At 37.0% G+C, this 17,910-nt stretch overlaps 1 protein-coding gene across 8 annotated transcripts in view; it reads left to right on the plus strand.

Moving 5' to 3' along the window:
• Positions 1 to 5,694, plus strand: part of SENP6 (SUMO specific peptidase 6) — a 102,244-nt gene extending 96,550 nt beyond the window's left edge. For all 8 annotated transcript variants that reach the window (XM_030859322.2, XM_030859323.2, XM_030859324.2 and 5 more), the window contains 3 exons: positions 331 to 399; positions 502 to 652; positions 4,306 to 5,694. In XM_030859322.2, the coding sequence (XP_030715182.1) occupies positions 331 to 399; positions 502 to 652; positions 4,306 to 4,512 (427 nt within the window). In that variant the 3' untranslated portion in view covers positions 4,513 to 5,694. The remainder of the gene's footprint in view (positions 1 to 330; positions 400 to 501; positions 653 to 4,305) is intronic.
• The last annotated feature ends 12,216 nt before the right edge of the window (positions 5,695 to 17,910 follow it).

Genomic DNA, 17,910 nt, shown 5'->3' on the forward strand with positions numbered 1-17,910 from the left:
CATGGTCTCACTTTTGGTAATTTGGAATATGCAGATGTTCAAATTTTCAGAATTGTTTTGACTTTCTACTAAATTTTTAAGTGGTTTTTAGGAACTTTGGTGAACTATATTCATAACTTAGATATGATTAAATTATTACTCTTTAATTCAGTATTTAATATAACCATGGATAGTTAAGTATTATTAGGGTGTTATCCGCCCCCCCCCAGCAAGTTTTACTGAGTCATACAAAGTGAATTTTTAAGGTTTGAAATTTTATTGTTAATGTATATCTTTTTATGCCTTTTAAACATTATAAAGTATTAATATTTGGTCATTTCTACCGTATAGACCTTGTATCCTACTGATGGACTCACTCAGAGGGCCTTCTCGGTCAAACGTTGTAAAAATTCTAAGAGAGTAAGTTCAAAACTCTACCTGTACTTTGTATTCTGGTGGGAATGAGGAACTATGTATATTTATATGTATGTATATATTCTTACTATATACACATCATTGCAGGTATTTAGAAGTGGAGTGGGAAGTTAAAAAAGGATGCAAAAGAAGTTTTTCCAAAGATGTTATGAAAGGCTCTAATCCAAAAGTACCCCAGCAAAACAACTTCAGTGATTGTGGTGTATACGTATTGCAGTATGTAGAGAGCTTTTTTGAGGTGGGTTTCAGTTTGTTGGATCTGATTTAATAAATAATAAAATGGTGTGTTTGATCTCATGTTAGTGTAAAAAACACAGTAAGCAAATATTTTGAAGAGATTGAAAACTATTGTTTCAAAAATTATTCCAAGGAGCAAAGACTCTTAAATTGGAGAATTTTTAAGGCATAAAATAAAAATGACCGTACTCCATCAAATCCAAGGCTTGTTGACCTCATTACTCATCACTAATCAGTTCCTCTCCACTGGCTCTTTCTGCCTTAAGAAATCTCTCCCATGATTCGGGCTATATCTTTTACCTTCTTTTCTCCCCTTCACAGATATATTTCTGGACAAGTGTTTATATTCATTGTCTTCATTTCCACGAATCCTATTTGCTTCTCAAATCTCTATAATCCGGCTTGACCCTCACCCTTATATTGAAATTGTTCCTGACCTCACAGCACCATTTGACACTGTTATATTCCTTCCACATAACACGTTCTTCCTTTGACTTCAGAGGTACAATACCATGCACACCTCCCTTGGATATTCTTTTTTTTTTTAACATCTTTATTGGAGTATAATTGCTTTACATTGTTGTGTTAGTTTCTGCTTAATAACAAGGTGAATCAGCTATACATATACATATATCCCCATATCTCCTCCCTCTTGCATTTCCCTCCCACCCTCCCTATCCCACCCCTCTAAGTGGTCACAAAGCACTGAGCTGATCTCCCTGTGCTATGCGGCTGCTTCCCACTAGCTATCTATTTTACGTTTGGTAGTGTATATATGTCTATGCCACTCTCTCACTTCGTCCCAGCTTACCCTTCCCCCTCCTTGTGTCCTCAAGTCCATTCTCTGCGTCTGCGTCTTTATTCCTGTCCTTGCCCCTAGGTTCTGCAGAACCTTTTTTTTTTAGATTCCATATATATGTGTTAACATACAGTATTTTTTTTTCTCTTTCTAACTTACTTCACTCTGTATGACAGACGCTAGGTCCATCCACCTCACTACAAATAACTCAATTTCATTTCTTTTTATGGCTGAGTAATATTCCATTGTATATATGTGCCACATCTTCTTTATCCATTCATCTGTCAATGGACACTTAGATTGCTTCCATGTCCTGGCTATTGTAAATAGAGCTACAGTGAACATTGTGGTACATGACTTTTTGAATTATAGTTTTCTCAGGGTATATGCCCAGCAGTGGGATTGCTGGGTCATATGGCAGTTCTATTTTTAGTTTTTTAAGGAACCTCCGTACTCTTCTCCATAGTGGCTGTATCAATTTACATTACCACCAACAGTGCAAGAGGGTTCCCTATTCTCCACACCCTCTCCAGCATTTTTTTTTAATTTATTTATTTAATTTATTTATTTTTGGCTGCATTGGGTCTTCGTTGCTGCGTACGGACTTTCCCTGGTTGCAGCGAGCAGGGGCTATTCTTCATTGCGGTGTGCGGGCTTCTCATTGCAGTGACTTCTCTTGTGTGGAGCACAGGCTCTAGGCACGCGGGCTTCAGTAGTTTGTAGCACGCAGGCTCAGTAGCTGTGGCTCGCGGGCTCTAGAGCGCAGGCTCAGTAGTTGTGGCGCACAGGCTTAGTTGCTCCGCGGCATGTGGGATCTTCCCAGACCAGGGTTCGAACCCATGTCCCCTGCATTGGCAGGCGGATTCTTAACCACTGCGCCACCAGGGAAGCCCTCCAGCATTTATTGTTTGTAGATTTTCTGATGATGCCCATTCTAACTGGTGTGAGGTGATACCTCATTGTAGTTTTGATTTGCATTTCTCTGATGATTAGTGATGTTGAGCGTGTCCTTTCATGTGTTTGTTGGCAATCTGTATATCTTCTTTGGAGAAATGTTTATTTAGGTCTCCTGCCCATTTTTGGATTGGGTTTGTTTTTTTGATATTGAGCTGCTTGTAAATTTTGGAGATTAATCCTTTGTCAGTTGCTTCATTTGCAAATATTTTCTCCCCTTCTGAGGGTTGTCTTTTCGTCTTGTTTATGGTTTCCTTTGCTGTGCAAAAGCTTTTAAGCCCATTTGTTTATTTTTGTTTTTATTTCCATTACTCTAGGAGGTGGGTCAAAAAAGATCTTGCTGTGATTTATGTCAAAGAGTGTTCTTACTATGTTTTCCTCTAAGAGTTTGATAGTGCCTGGCCTTACATTTAGGTCTTTTTTGTTGTTGTTGTTGCGGTACGCGGGCCTCTCACTGTTGTGGCGTGGCCTCTCCCGTTGCAGAGCACAGGCTCTGGATGCGCAGGCTCAGCGGCCATGGCTTACGGACCCAGCCGCTCCGCGGCATGTGGGATCTTCCTGGATCGGGGCACGAACCCGTGTCCCCTGCATCAGCAGGTGGACTCTCAACCACTGCGCCACCAGGGAAGCCCACATTTAGGTCTTTAATCCATTTTGAGTTTATTTTTGTGTATGGTGTTAGTGAATGTTCTAATCTCATTCTTTTACATGTAGCTGTCCAGTTTTCCCAGCACCACTTATTGAAGAGGCTGTCTTTTCTCCATTATATATTCTTGCCTCCTTTATCAAAAATAAGGTAACCATATGTGTGTGGGGTTATCTCTGGGCTCTCTTGGATATTCTTTACAGTTATCTTGACTTCTTCCTCTTCTTCATCCACCACCCATGGTGCCATAAGCCCTGTGAATTCTGTCACTTAGTGTCACTTATGTTCAGTTATTTACCCCTGCTACCACTAAGTCCATTTCATTAGCCTCACTATTCCAAACTGCTGCACCAACCTCTGACGTGGCCTCTTGCCTTGTATTTTTCACAGTTGTTTTCCCAAAACCCAAATCTAATTGTGTTGCTTTTCTGCTTTAAATCTTATAATGGCTTCCTGTTATTCTTGAGTTAAAGACCAGAATCCTTCAGTGGCCTGCATCATCCAACTCCTGTTCAAGCTTCTAGCCTCATTTCTACCATTCTCACTCCAGCATTCTACACACCATCCCCCTGGATGTCATTCAGCCTCTCGTGTTGTGTCATATTGTCTCTTGCCTCCAGGCGTTGGTACATATTTCATTACCTGGAATACTCTTCCCTGTTGCTTCCGTCATTCCTTATTTGGCTAACTCCTACTCATTCTTCAGGTCTTAGCATAAACATCACTTCTTGAAATTGTGCTAAGCCCTTAGATATGTATTCGCATAGGACTCTCTGCTTCTCCTGCCTTAATACTTGTCATATTCATTGTTTTAATTGTTGAGTTATCTATCTCGACTGGAGTTAGCAATCACTTTCATAGGGCACCAGGTAGTCAGGTAGGAAATATTTCAGGCTCTGCGGCCATACGGTCTCTACACTCGGTTCTGCTATTGCGGCATGAAAGAAAGCATCCACAGGGAGCATGTAGATGAGTTACTGTGGGTGTGTTCCAATAAGGCTTTATTTACAAGAACAGGCAATAGGCAGAATGTGGCCCACTAGCTGTAGTTTGCTGACCCTTGATCTAGACTGTAAGATCTGTAGGCAGAAACTGTCTTGTCTTACATCTCCAGTGCCCAGCACAGTGCCTGCATGGAATAGATAATGAGTAAGTACTGATTTTTTTCATTTCTTCTCTGGAATGCTTTTGTGATTGAAACCAAGATACTTTTTATTATAGTTTTCTAAGGTGCATTTAATGTTTTTATTTTCAGAATCCAATTCTCAATTTTGAACTGCCTATGAATTTGGAAAACTGGTTTCCTCCCCCAAGAATGAGAACAAAAAGAGAAGAAATCCGAAACATCATTCTGAAGTTGCAGGAGGATCAGAGGAGCAAGGAGAAAAAAAAGCATAAGGACACGACAGAAACATCTTTAGGCAAAGGAGCAGAACGATATATCAGTAGCATCTCAGTTTGACCATTTTTGATGCTTGTCAGTATTGCCTTCAGCAACTGAGTGACTTTCAAGGGTATAGACAATAAAGAACTGAAGTGCTCACTATGCAGTGATTTGGAAATGTTAATGCTTGTATAATAAATGTCATATAATTTCCAATGGAGTCTGTATGAAATAAAAGTCTGTAAATATGTCAATGAGGCCAATTTTTCCAGCATTTATAATTATTTTTTTTCACTTGTTAGGAAGCTGTTGTTATGTATTTTCTGTTAATAGTACTTAAAACTGCAACTTCTAAACACAAAACAAATAAAAAGAAAATATTTATAGGAGGAGATGATTAAGTTGATATCCTTTAGTGAGATTGTATTAAATTCTTCAGTGGGTGTGTATCTGTGATAATCTTTTGACCTTTGCATTTGTTTTAAAATAACTTGAAATGTGAAAATAAGATTAAATCAAAGGCATTTTGAACATGAAAGACATCCTCATATGTTTGTATAGCAGGAAAAAGTAACAGCTTTTAATTCAGACACTCCCTTGTGTTTAGAGAACTTGGCCCCAAAAGTGTAATAAATATTTATAGTTTTACTCAAACATTTAAGAAGAAGCAGTATTTAGAGCACGTCAAAGAAAAATAACTTTGAATTATACTACTAAATATTAACTATACTTTATCATACATTATTGTCAAGTACATTTCTGAAGATGTCAGAGACTCAGGTTAAAACTATTTTGGTAAGTACAACTTGAATTTCAAATATCTCATGTTACCTTTCTATATTATAGCTTAAAGTATCTACGATCTGTGATATAGTTAATTGATAAACATTTTTAACCTGTGAACACAGGAATTTAAATAGGAATTTACTATTTTTTGTAATGACTTTTGCTATTTTATCATTGCTCATTTTGTTCTTGTTATTTTGATAAACAGAGTATCAGACTTTTTGCACCTGAGTTTTTTAGTGTAAATTATTTTTACATGTAAAAGTGCTGTCTTTAATCAGTTGCATAATGCAGAAAAAATCTCCTATATTGAATTCCCCTTTAAAAATACTAAAATGTGATGGTTTTGATGACAGATTTACAACTCATGTAGGAATCTTGCATATATCTGCTGAAACTGTTATTTTCAAATGAAATGTTACACAGTTCTTTTGAATTAACTTTGAGATGTGAAATTATATATTTTAAAGGTCATTTTCTTGTTAAATAATTTAAAAAGCACATATAACAAACATAGTTGAGAATAAAAGGAAGACCGTTTTTCATCAGCAATCACTTTATTTTTAATCTGGCCATTTCTGGCATTGAAACCAACATTTTAGGCTACTTACTTGGATTTAATAAAGTCCATGGATGTGTTTGGGGCGGATTGTGAGTATTGTTAACAACAACCAAAAAATATGTATATATTTATATTTAGACACACTCATTAAGGGAAACATTAAAATGTAAGTTTAAGGAACATCACCATTAGTGGTATTGATTATGGATTTGTTACTTTGAACTGTCTTAACATTTTTATTTATTATTACATTATTTCTTTTTAAGGAATACCCTAGAGCTCTTAACTCAGATATGAAAAGTTTAATTTTATTATTTACTGAATATGGACCAAAAAATGGAAATTTTTTAAAACCTGATAGCAGTAAGCAAAATTGCCATATTTAATTTTTTTACTGTCCTGTATTTTGTCAGAATTTGAAGGTACTGAAAGAACTATTCCGAAATGCTTGTTTTTGTTTCAATTACTAATGGTTACATTTTGCACTCTTATTTTTGAAAAGATAAAAAGATAACCTGTTCCTTGGGCCAATTCAGTCAATCACGTTTTGACACATGAAAAATTCTATTTTTTAAAAGTTATGCTAATGGCTTTGCTTTGGAGATAAATCTTTGGAGACTGCCAGGTTGAGCTCCAGAATTAGACTTGAGACTCTTTCTTCGTTGTTTATGCGCATTTACTTGTTAATTGTGTACTCTGGTACTTCTATATGTGGTTTAAAGTGGGTATCAACCTTTTAAAATGTATTATTAGTGCTTAGAAGTTGTGAAACAGTTTTAAAGCTTAGAGGTTTGTTACTAGATGCTGAAACTGCATGACAAGTATCTGGTGTCTTAACTAATTAGATAGATTTGTTGTATTTGTTTTCTTGTTGGATAGAATAACAGTTAATCATTTTTAGAAGAGTTTTAGATTACTTGCCATAAAATTTGTATGTGTCTTAGCTCTTGGTAGTTTAGGAGCAAAGGTGGCATTTAACTAGTCCTTTTCCTTTGATGTTGCTAAGACAGCTGAAAACTTAATGGTATTATTTCAGATTCACATAAACCTAAATAAGTTAAGCATAGTAACCTGTGCTTAAACTATTAGTCAATTAAATGTAGGAGGTCTTATTTGAAAGGATAAAATAATTATCTAAATTATATCTTGCTTTAAGTCACCAAAATGAATTCTGTATTTTTTTCTTTAAAAAACTATGATCTCCGAAAACTGTAAGATATAAAAAGAATAACAGGGCTTCCCTGGTGGCGCAGTGGTTGAGAGTCCGCCTGCCGATGCAGGAGACGCGGGTTCGTGCCCCGGTCCGGGAAGATCCCGCGTGCCGCGGAGCGGCTGGGCCCGTGAGCCATGGCCGCTGAGCCTGCGCGTCCAGAGCCTGTGCTCCGCAACGGGAGAGGCCACAACAGTGAGAGGCCCGCGTACCGCAAGAAACAAAAACAAAATAACACTTTTAATTTCCCAGAGATTAAAAATTATACTTAAAGTCTCAGAAAATTCACTGAAGAGGAATAATAAAGAATGTATTTTAATATATATGATCAAGAGTTGGTGGGAAAAAAGCTACTGGGATATAGTGACAGAAAGGATAATATAGTTAGAAGAAACAAAATCTGTAAGAGATGAGGTAGTGTAGTGCTGCATATCTAGAAGAGGTACAGACAACGAGGTGGCTCTGTAGTAGATTGCTCTGAGGACAGAAGGAGAAGGGAGAGATATTTGGGGGAGGATACTACAGCCTGTCTAGCCAGGGGACTATCAATGGATAGTTTAAGGCAACCAATAAGGCAACCGAACTCACAGAGGCCAACACCAGACCCTATTAGGAAATGTAATCTACTGAAGAATGTCCTAAAATACTCCAGCAAGACTTTCTGGTGCATTTGTTGTTTCCCTAGTCCCGAGAAGAAGAAAAAAAGTTAAGAGAACTGCTCTTTGAAACTTAAATTTAACCACAGAGGACGTATTGGTTGATCAAGTGGAAGAAATGTGTACCTTGGGGGGAAATAGGCCTCCCATCTTCATTCTGATAAGCCAGATCGAGGAGTAATGGTAGAGAGCCCTAAAGTGCTATTCAGGAAATCAGAGTGCAGTGTACTCAGAGGAAGATACCACAGACCTATGGCCTGAAACAGAATGAAAACAGCTAAAAAGCTTGGAGGTCTTCACTGTCTTTATCACAAATAACAGTTACGTTGTGCTTATTGTAAAAGATTACAGTGAGGAACATATTATCCAAAACGAGGATTTTCTAGAAATGTTTATCAGAATCACCTGGGGAGCTTTTCAGACTATGCATGCATACCTAGGGTCTTAACCCCAGTGATGCCATGAATTTTCAAATAATTCCTCAAGTAATTCTATTATGCACCTCCCACTGATGTAAAAGGATCAATATTTGTCCCTGACAACTTTCAAGTTGCTGGTCCCAAAGGTAATGAGGCTTGTCTGCATTTTCTTCTCTCAAATGCTGTAAGATAGCCCTTTACCCCCAACTCCCAAATTCTCATTAAGAACTTGATGGGTAAACTTAATAAATTGCTGTTACTAAGCCTTGCAGAATTATAAAGAAATTATTAAGGTACTCAAAGGTTAGAGACTGGCAGATACCTTGTTAATCAAAAGGCAAAAAGTAGATTCTGCAAATTGTAAGATAGACCATCAACTCTTGATGAGATTCTAAAATGGATTAATAAATGGATGATTTGTGAACTCTTAATGGTCACCAGGAGTTATGGGATCACTATAACCAAGGTGGTTTTATATTTTCACTAGGATTCTGAATCTGTCAATCTGTAGAGTGCAGCCAGACTAGCAGTTCTCAAAGTATGTTTGCTAACTCTAGTTTTGAGAGATAGTTATAAGTTCTGTGTCAAATAAGTTGGGGAAAATTTAGAACAAATTAAGCAGGTTGCTTGGAACTAATATGCAGAATGATTAAACAAGAGGAAAATACAGAACACAGTATCCTAAATACAGAATTTGGCCATATCCTTCTCCTCTCCTGCACTGATTCTCTAAACTACCTTATAAATACTAGCCATCAGAGGACAGAGTCAACTATTTGGGGTGTTTGTGAACTGAACTTTATGAGAAGGTGCTTTTGAAACTTACCTGAGGTCAGTTATTTTTTTACATTTTTTTTTATTAATAGTTGGGTATATGATTTGGAAACTTGAAAATAAATGACTAGTGTCTTGGGGAAATGAAGTTTCATGAGAATCATTCTTTTATAATTATTGTAATGAAAAAATTACAAACCTAATTCTTACATACAAGTGGATTCTTCTAGGAGGAAAACAGATTTGATGATACTAATATTTGTAAGGTAATCAAATGCCCTAAACTCATACACAGGTAGAAATTGTGTATAAATATGAAAGTCAGCTGAAAGATTATCTAGAGGCTCTTCCTTCTGTTTATATCTGAACCACTTAACTGCTAGCTTAAACCTCCCCTGACTTCCACTCCATCAGCCTTTTACTTTAGAGTTCAGTTGACACACACAAACTTTATACCTAGAAGCATTTTTTTCCTCCTGTGCAAAGAAGTACTCTTTATTAACTTAATATGCTTTCAATATGTTTAATCCCTCAAATAACTGAAAATTAGTTGTTTAAGCCTGTTATAAGACTTACTACATTTATTATAATTAGCTTTATACATGTTGACAGCAGAGGATTTGATCCAAAACAAATTAGTTGAAAAGAAATTGATCCTTAAATATTGAATAGATGTTCTGAGTACCTACTTTGTGCTAGGTACTAGGGATTTAAAACAGGGAGCCAAACATACCATCTTCTCCGCTCATGGAGCTTATAATGGAAAGACAACTGTTACAGCCTCACAGATTAATAATTTTAAATAAGTGCCATGCAGGAAAAGCATAAAATGTATGAAGAAAATATAGGCTAATCTAGGGAGGTTGGGGACATCTTCCCTAAAGATGTGACATTTGAACAATTGGTAGACATAAAGTCTGAGAGGGCAAAAGAAGAATAGTGCTTGTAGACTGTGCAAAGGCCCTGTGGTAGGGGGATGTGTAACCTGTCCTAAATGGTAATGGCCTCATTTATTAACTGTGTACTATATGCCAAACATGTTCTAAAATTCTAAAATGTATGAATTCATTTATTTATAATGACTTTATGAGATATGTACTCCCAATTTATAGAACTGAGGTCCAAAGAAATAGTTTCCCCAGCAAAGCTGGGCACCGTCTTACCCTATAAGCTAGGTCAACCTGGCTAGAAAAAAGAAGACGAAAATTAATCAATGTCCATATTTTTTTAGAGATGCAATGTGGCTAAGTCTTGGTTATCATGGAAACTGGTTGTATAGGGGTTTTTTTGAACTATGTTATCTTTTAGTATGTTTAAACATTTTCATAATTTAAAATACAAAATTATAGTAGGCCTGTGTAACTGGAGCTCAGAGTAAGATGGAAAGGTAGGCTGGGACCTGATCATGCAGGGCCTTGAAGCCATGTTCAAGATTTTGGTCATTATCCTAAAACATTACTGAAGCATTTCAAACAGAGGAAGAACATGATGCACTATGAATGTTGAAAAGATCACGATGGCAGTAATGAAAGCATTAGAGGGGGGCAAGAATGAGTGCAAGCCTGTGCTATAAGTAACTAATGATGAATTACCATAGCTAGGGTAAAGCATACAGTTATACCTGTGATCACAGGAATGCCAAAATAATGACATAATTTGCGTATTTCATTTGAAGTGTCCTTCTTAGAAACAGGCAACAAAAACAGGAGGAAAGAGAGTTCCTTTGTCCCAGTCAGAGCTTTGCTTTTTTCTCTACGAACAAATGGTTATCAAAGATACTTAAATATAGGACTTCCCTGGTGGCGCAGTGGTTGAGAGTCCGCCTGCCGATGCAGGAGACGCGGGTTCGGGCCCCGGTCCGGGAAGATCCCTACATGCCGCGGAGCGGCTGGGCCCGTGAGCCATGGCCGCTGAGCCTGCGCGTCCGGAGCCTGTGCTCCGCAACGGGAGAGGCCACAGCAGTAAGAGGCCCGCGTACCGCAAAAAAAAGATACTTAAATATAAATGAAACATACAGCTGAAAAACGAACAGAAGATGATTAACTGAAGATATTGTTGACAGAAAATTGATTTTAAAAAGAATTATTTATAAAGCATGTGAAACTACCAAAGGAAAAGCATTAAAAATTTTTAAAAGTGTTGTATTTTAAAAATATAAACATAATAAAAACAAAGTATAAAATTAGCATAAAATATCAACATTCCATTGTCTTCACAGGAGAAATACTTTATCAACATAAAATTAAAACAATTATAGTAGGTCAATTGCCTGACATTTCCAAACACACTTCTTTGGAAAACTGCCCAAAGCACCTGTAACAGCTAGTTACGTTTTGTACCACTTGCTCTCTTATCCCAGTCTCACTTCGGTCACAGCTAATTGGATTTAGGGTCAACACCTGATCTCAAGGATGTTTATTTGTAGTGATGTGACCTAGCAGATAAAAAACAAACAAAATAAAGCCAATCAAATCCAGTCATTGGGAATTTATATTGTAAGTAAGAAAAAATTTGCAAATCGAAAGTAGCACAGAGAACAGTGTGTTAAAATGACAGTCTAATAAGTTACCTTATTTCTAAGGCGGACTTTTTTTAAATCACATTTTGACCTCTAAATTAAGGCTACATCTTATTAAGAACGAGTTTGCATTGGAATCACGTGCAAGGGTTGATAAGACACATATTACTGGGCCCCACTCCGAATTCCTGATGCTGGATTGTCTTCAGTGGGGCCTGCAAATTTTCGTTTCTAACAACGCAGGCAAGAGCACACCTTGAGAAGCCCTGATGTATTTCTTAGTAGCATTTCCAGCCAGGTACGTGAAAACCTGATGCAGGTAAGACCAAGAGAGCACCAAGCATACAGCATCCTAGATTCAATGAAATACTGTATGAAATTATTTGATGATACCAGCTCAATAATACTTTATTTGTACTTACAATTAAATATGAATAACTGAGGCATGTGATCACACCACACATCTTAGCTTTTTTTTTAAACTGTTACAGTCTAGATTTATCTTTCCTTTATAGCCTCGTTGAACAACTTTGTATGTATTTCTTCATATTATTCTCCGTATTCATATAATCTCTCTATATAGTAATATATGTATAAAGATGTATTAATTGTTTTTCTTATAAAAACTGGGATAATATAAATGTTTCTAAGCATCTTTCTTTTGTCTTTCAGCAATATCTTGTGAAAATCAACCCAAGTCACCTGGTAGAATCAAGGTCAAAGTTAATTATATGATGGACCATAATTTAGCCATCGCCTTACTCTAGGAGTCCTGATAGGCTTGGTTATGCTGTAGTAACAGTTACAAAATCTCAGTGGCTTACCCTCTCCAAAAGTTTTCTTTCTTTGGTTATGCTACATGTCCAAAAGAGGAGGGCAAGTGAGTTCTGTTCCCCAGTTACTCAGCTGGCCAGACTGATAAAGCTCTAGGTTGATACAAACTTCCACAGCCGCTACAGGGTAGGAAGGAAGCCTGGTGAGCAGCACGTGGACCCAAAGCTTCCACCAAGAAGGGGCACATCACTTCCACTAACAGTGCCCTGGCTCAGACTAGCTAGGTGACACTTCTAGTTTCAATAGGAACAAAGTTCACTCTTATATTTCTAGAAAGGAATATTTTTAGCAGCTTATGTGACTACCACACTACTAATGGGCATTCCCTTTGTTTCCATGAGCATGCAACCATGAGCATGTAATATATTTCCCTGTTTTTATTTTTAATACACTGGTAGTTTTAGCTCTTTGGAATAGATTCCCAGGGATTGCTGGCTCAAAGAGCCCAGGTATTTTTATAAATATTACCTACTTATTTCCTAAAAGAATGTAAGAATTTATATTTCCTCCAGCAATTTATTAAAATACAATTTTTTTCCTGCAGCCCCAGCAGCAATAGGTATTATCGCTCTTTTTAATTTTGCAAGTCTTATGCATATAAATCTGCTTTCATTATTACTTTGATTTGCATTTCCCTGAGCTCTAGTTTAAATGTGAGCATTTATTTTCATGAAAGCTGTGCTTATCATTTGTCCATTTTTCCATTGGATTAGTAGTTGTCTTTTTTTCTATTAATGTTTAAACCTTCTGCATATTACATTGTCATCTGTGTTATAAGTGTATCTTTTCATAATCTATTATTTGTAGACCTTGCTTACATATTTTTCATATCAACATTTGTATGTATTTTCTGAGTTTTCAATCTTGATTAAGAAGCTCCTCGACTCATGATAGTACATACAGTCACATGTTTCTCGCAAGATTTTTTGAAAATTTAAGTAATGAAACTGTGAAACTTATTTCTGTATATGGCAAAAGATATGAATGTTATATTCTTAAATTCATATTCTTCAAAATAGCCATTTGTGCCAACATCATTTATTAATCTTTTTTGGCATTAAAATGAATTTCCATCTTTGTCATATATTAAATTGCTATAACACTAATATTTATTTCTGAAATTTCAATTCTTTTCTTTAAGTGGTCTCATTACTTCATTAACACCTAATAACTATAAGACACAGTGAAAGCTGTACCCAAAGAAAGTTTATAGACTTAAACACTTTCATTATGAAACAACGAAAAATAAGGATATTAAAACATGTTAGAAATTAGGAACCGAACAATAAAATAATGTTTTTTTCAAAAAACTAAGGAAGAGGAAATTAAGGAAAATGAAAATTAATGAACTAGAACTTCCTCCATCACACTACTGTACCCTGGCACACGGATCTGGGTTTTTTGAAAAGATAATAAATTAGGTAAACTCTGAGCCTGATCAAGGTAAAAGGAGAAAATGAAAAAAGGAAAAATAAAAAGGAAAAAGGAGCCATGTCGCAGATACAGAAAGAGACTTTAACGTGTAATTCTATGACCACAATTTGAAAGCTTGAAGGAAACGGGTGAAATCTTAAAGAGTTAGAAGATATCAGAACGTGTTCAAGAAATAGACAACTTGGGGCTTCCCTGGTGGCGCAGTGGTTGAGAGTCCACCTGCTGATGCAGGGGACACGGGTTCGTGCCCCAATCCAGGAAGATCCCACATGCCGCGGAGCGGCTGGGCCCGTAAGCCATGGCCGCTGAGCCTGCGCGTCTGGAGCCTGTGCTCCGCAACGGGAGAGGCCACAACAGTGAGAGGCCCGCGTACCGTGAAAAAAAAAAAAAAAAAGAAAGAAAGAAATAGACAACTTGATTATATTATGTACACATAGAAGACATCGGCAAGGCATTACAGAGCTACCGTTATAATGCACAAATACCTTACCAATTCTTGGATTTGAACATTTAAACAGGTAAACCTGGGTTATTTAAACTATTCCAGGCCATTACAATGGGTGAAAATCTCCCAACTCTTTTATGAAGCCAGCATACCTTTAATAAAAAATTCTAGTGAAGATAGTGTTAAAAAGGAAAACTAAGGAAGTATGTAATTTGTGGTTCAAGGCTGACAAAATCTGAATAAAATATTGGTCATCAGAATCCATTAATAACAAACGATGCCCTGTGACCAAGTTCAAGGATGTTCAATATTAGAAAATATATCTTCTTTTTTTTTTCTTTCGGTACGCGGGCCTCTCACTGCTGTGGCCTCTCCCATTGCGGAGCACAGGCTCCGGACGCGCAGGCTCAGCGGCCATGGCTCATGGGCCCAGCCGCTCCACGACATGTGGGATCCTCCCGGACCGAGGCATGAACCCGTGTCCCCTGCATCGGCAGGCGGACTCCCAACCACTGCGCCACCAGGGAAGCCCCAACTTAATTGTTATGTCAAAGATTAAAGGGGGAAATTTATATGATTATATTAAAAATTCAGTCATTCGTAACACAATCTTTACATGAGAATGGAGAAATCTGTTAAAATATAGGCTATAAATTCCTAGTAACAAATGATATATTAAATGGTGAAACACTTAAAACCAATTAAATTGATATTGAGACCTAGATAGGCTCTTATACTTTTCAACGTTAGTTTTGCACTTAAAACAAATATATGAAGACAAGAAAATGAAATAAACGGTATAAATCTTGGAAATAAGAGACGAATATTTTTTGTTGAGTAGGTGATTATATAACTGGGAAATTTAGGAAACCTATTTAAAAAAAGAAAATCTGGTACATTGCTTGGATAAATACACAATGAGAACCTAGAAAAGAAATTTGGGGGAAAATTATTCACAGTTATGATCAAGAACTATAAAATACTTAGGAATAAATTTAAGAAGAAAAGCATATGACCTGAATGAGACAACTACACAATTCCATCAATGGCCATCGAATAAGAGCTGCAGGAATGGAAAACAGATAATCACGTTCTCAGACGGGAAGGCATAACACCGTAAAAAAGTCAGTTCTCTCCTAATAGTGTATAACTATAATTCAATTTTATATAATACCAGTAGTGTTGTTTTAGACTTAAAATCTCAAAGCTTATATAAAAAGAAAAATGCCTGAGAGTAGCCAGGAAAAGAGGTTTCAGAATGTATGACAATATCACTATAAAAAAATTTAACATGGAATCTGGGGAGGAAGATAGAATAAAATGAGTTGTGTTCAGAGAAACAGACTGAAGCAGAGGAAGACAGAAGAGACTACCTGCAAAACAGATTGTCATACTGAGTGAAGTAAGTCAGACAGAGAAAGACAAATATCTTATGATATTGCTTATATGTAGAATCTAAAAAAAGGGTACAAATGAACTTACCTGTAAAACAGAAATAGGCTCACAGATATAGGAAACAAACTTATGGTTACCAGTGGGGAAAGAGGGAAGGGACAAATTGGGAGATTGGGATTGACATATACACACTGCAATATATAAAATAAGTAAGTAATAAGGGCCTACTGTACAGAACAGGGAACTCTACTCCATACTCTGTAATGGTCTATATGGGAAAAGAATCTAAATAGAAGGTGGACCTATATATATGTAATATAACTGATTCACTTTGCTGTACCCACCTGAAAGTAACACAACATTGTAAATCAACTATACTCCAATAAAAATTTTAAAAATACATATGTGTGTTTCAAATCATCACCTTGTACACTTTAAACTTACACAATGTTAAAAAAAAAAAAAGAAGAGAGAAACACCAACAATACACGAAGGGTGAAAAGAACGTTGCAAATACTGAAGTGAGCCAGTCATCCAATTGTTCATTGTTGTCACCCCTCCACCTGCTGTTCGTTTAGGTTGTGGCCTGCTGCTGTCATCAGCAGTGTTTGAAGTGCTAATTAGCATATTATAATAACAGTCCTTTAGTTGTTTTTACCCTTAAATCAATAGAGGCTTGTCTATAAATAGGATAACCACAGGACTCCTGGGAGAAATTGTTCTCTAGACACAGCACTACTCATGATTTCTTCCAGTTGCCAAGTAACCTACAAAGCCCAGGGTAAGACTAGATTCATGAACTAGAGACTCCATCCCTTATGGGACAGGCAACGGCTGTCAGACTTTTCCTTTCTTTGCCAGGCTTTTTGACAGTGCAGTGACATCACTGATAAATGTATTCTAGATTTTGCCCAGTTCCGTATACACTCCCTCTGCTCTCCCCTTTGCCTGCCGCCTGCCTTTCTCACACATACACAACTGAAAAGTTTCAGGAGGAAATCATTCTTTCTTTTTATTTATTTATTTATTTTTGGCTGCGTTGGGTCTTCGTTGCTGTGCGCGGGCTTTCTCTAGTTGTGGTGCACGGGCTTCTCATTGCGGTGGCTTCCCTTATTATGGAGCACAGGCTCCAGGCACGTGGGCTCAGTAGCTGCGGCTCGCAGGCTCTAGAGAGAAGGCTCAGCAGTTGTGGCGCACGGGCTTAGTTGCTCCGCAGCATGTGGGATCTTCCCGGACTAGGGATCAAACCCGTGTGCCCTGCATTGGCAGGCGGATTCTTAACCACTGCGCCACCAGGAAAGTCCTAGAAACAATTCTTATACTTTGTAAAGAGATGCATTCTGATATTTTCTGTTTTATTCTTTTAAAAAATGCTCCTTAAAAGCCACTACATTGATATTATCATCAACAGTTTGAATAACACCAAGGTTTTAACCTTATGTGCTTCAAAAGATTTAAATACACAAGAGTAAAATTTTGTCTAGTGACAACTAGATATATCCTCGTTGCATAAATTATGAAAACTAATTTTAAATTCTCAAATTTTGGTTTAAAAAATGTATCACTTATTTGAAGATGATATTGAACTTTGGAATTTGGGGGGTATATATTGAGGCAGACTGTTTTCTAATTCTTTTTATTATAATTGTTATTGGCATGATCATATTATTTTGGTATGACCAATACATTTCTCTACAGACTTTTTATTTTTTGAATGGGCAAAATATGCAAGGGATTTAATAAAATGTGAATGACAGGGACTTCTCTGGTGGCGCAGTGGTTAGGAGTCCTCCTGTCAATGCAGGGGACACGGGTTTGATCCCACATGCCGCAGAGCAACTAAGCCTGTGCGCCACAACTAGTGAGCCCGTGTGCTGCAACTACTGAAGCCCATGTGCCTAGAGCCCGTGCTCCACAACAAGAGAAGCCACCGCAGTGAGAAGTCCTCACACTGCAACGAAGAGTATCCCCTGCTCACCACAACTAGAGAAAGCCCGCATGCAGCAAGGAAAACCCAACGCAGCCAACATAAATAAACAAACAAACAAATAAATAAATGCATCTTTTAAAAAAATGTGAATGACAAACATAAAAAGATTTTCAACCTTATTAGTAATCAGAGAATACAAATTTAAACCACAATGATATTGGCAGATCAGTCTGACATATTTCTGGCAGTAATACAGAAAGAAGGAATCCTTATGTCTTTCTTGTATGAGTATATATTAAAACAACCATTTGGGTAAACAATTTTGCATTTTCTAGGAAACCTGAATATTTACGTAATCTAGGAAGCAGCAATTCTGCTCCCAGATTTACACTCTAGAAAAAATTTTATATAAAAATGGATTTGGAAACGTGTAAACAATATTTGTAACAGCAATATTCATAATAGCGTAGACAGGGAAAAGCCCAAATGTCCATTGAGAGTGGAATGGATAAA

The sequence above is a fragment of the Globicephala melas genome, chromosome 14, assembly GCF_963455315.2.
Source record: "Globicephala melas chromosome 14, mGloMel1.2, whole genome shotgun sequence".
Lineage (NCBI taxonomy): Eukaryota > Metazoa > Chordata > Mammalia > Artiodactyla > Delphinidae > Globicephala > Globicephala melas.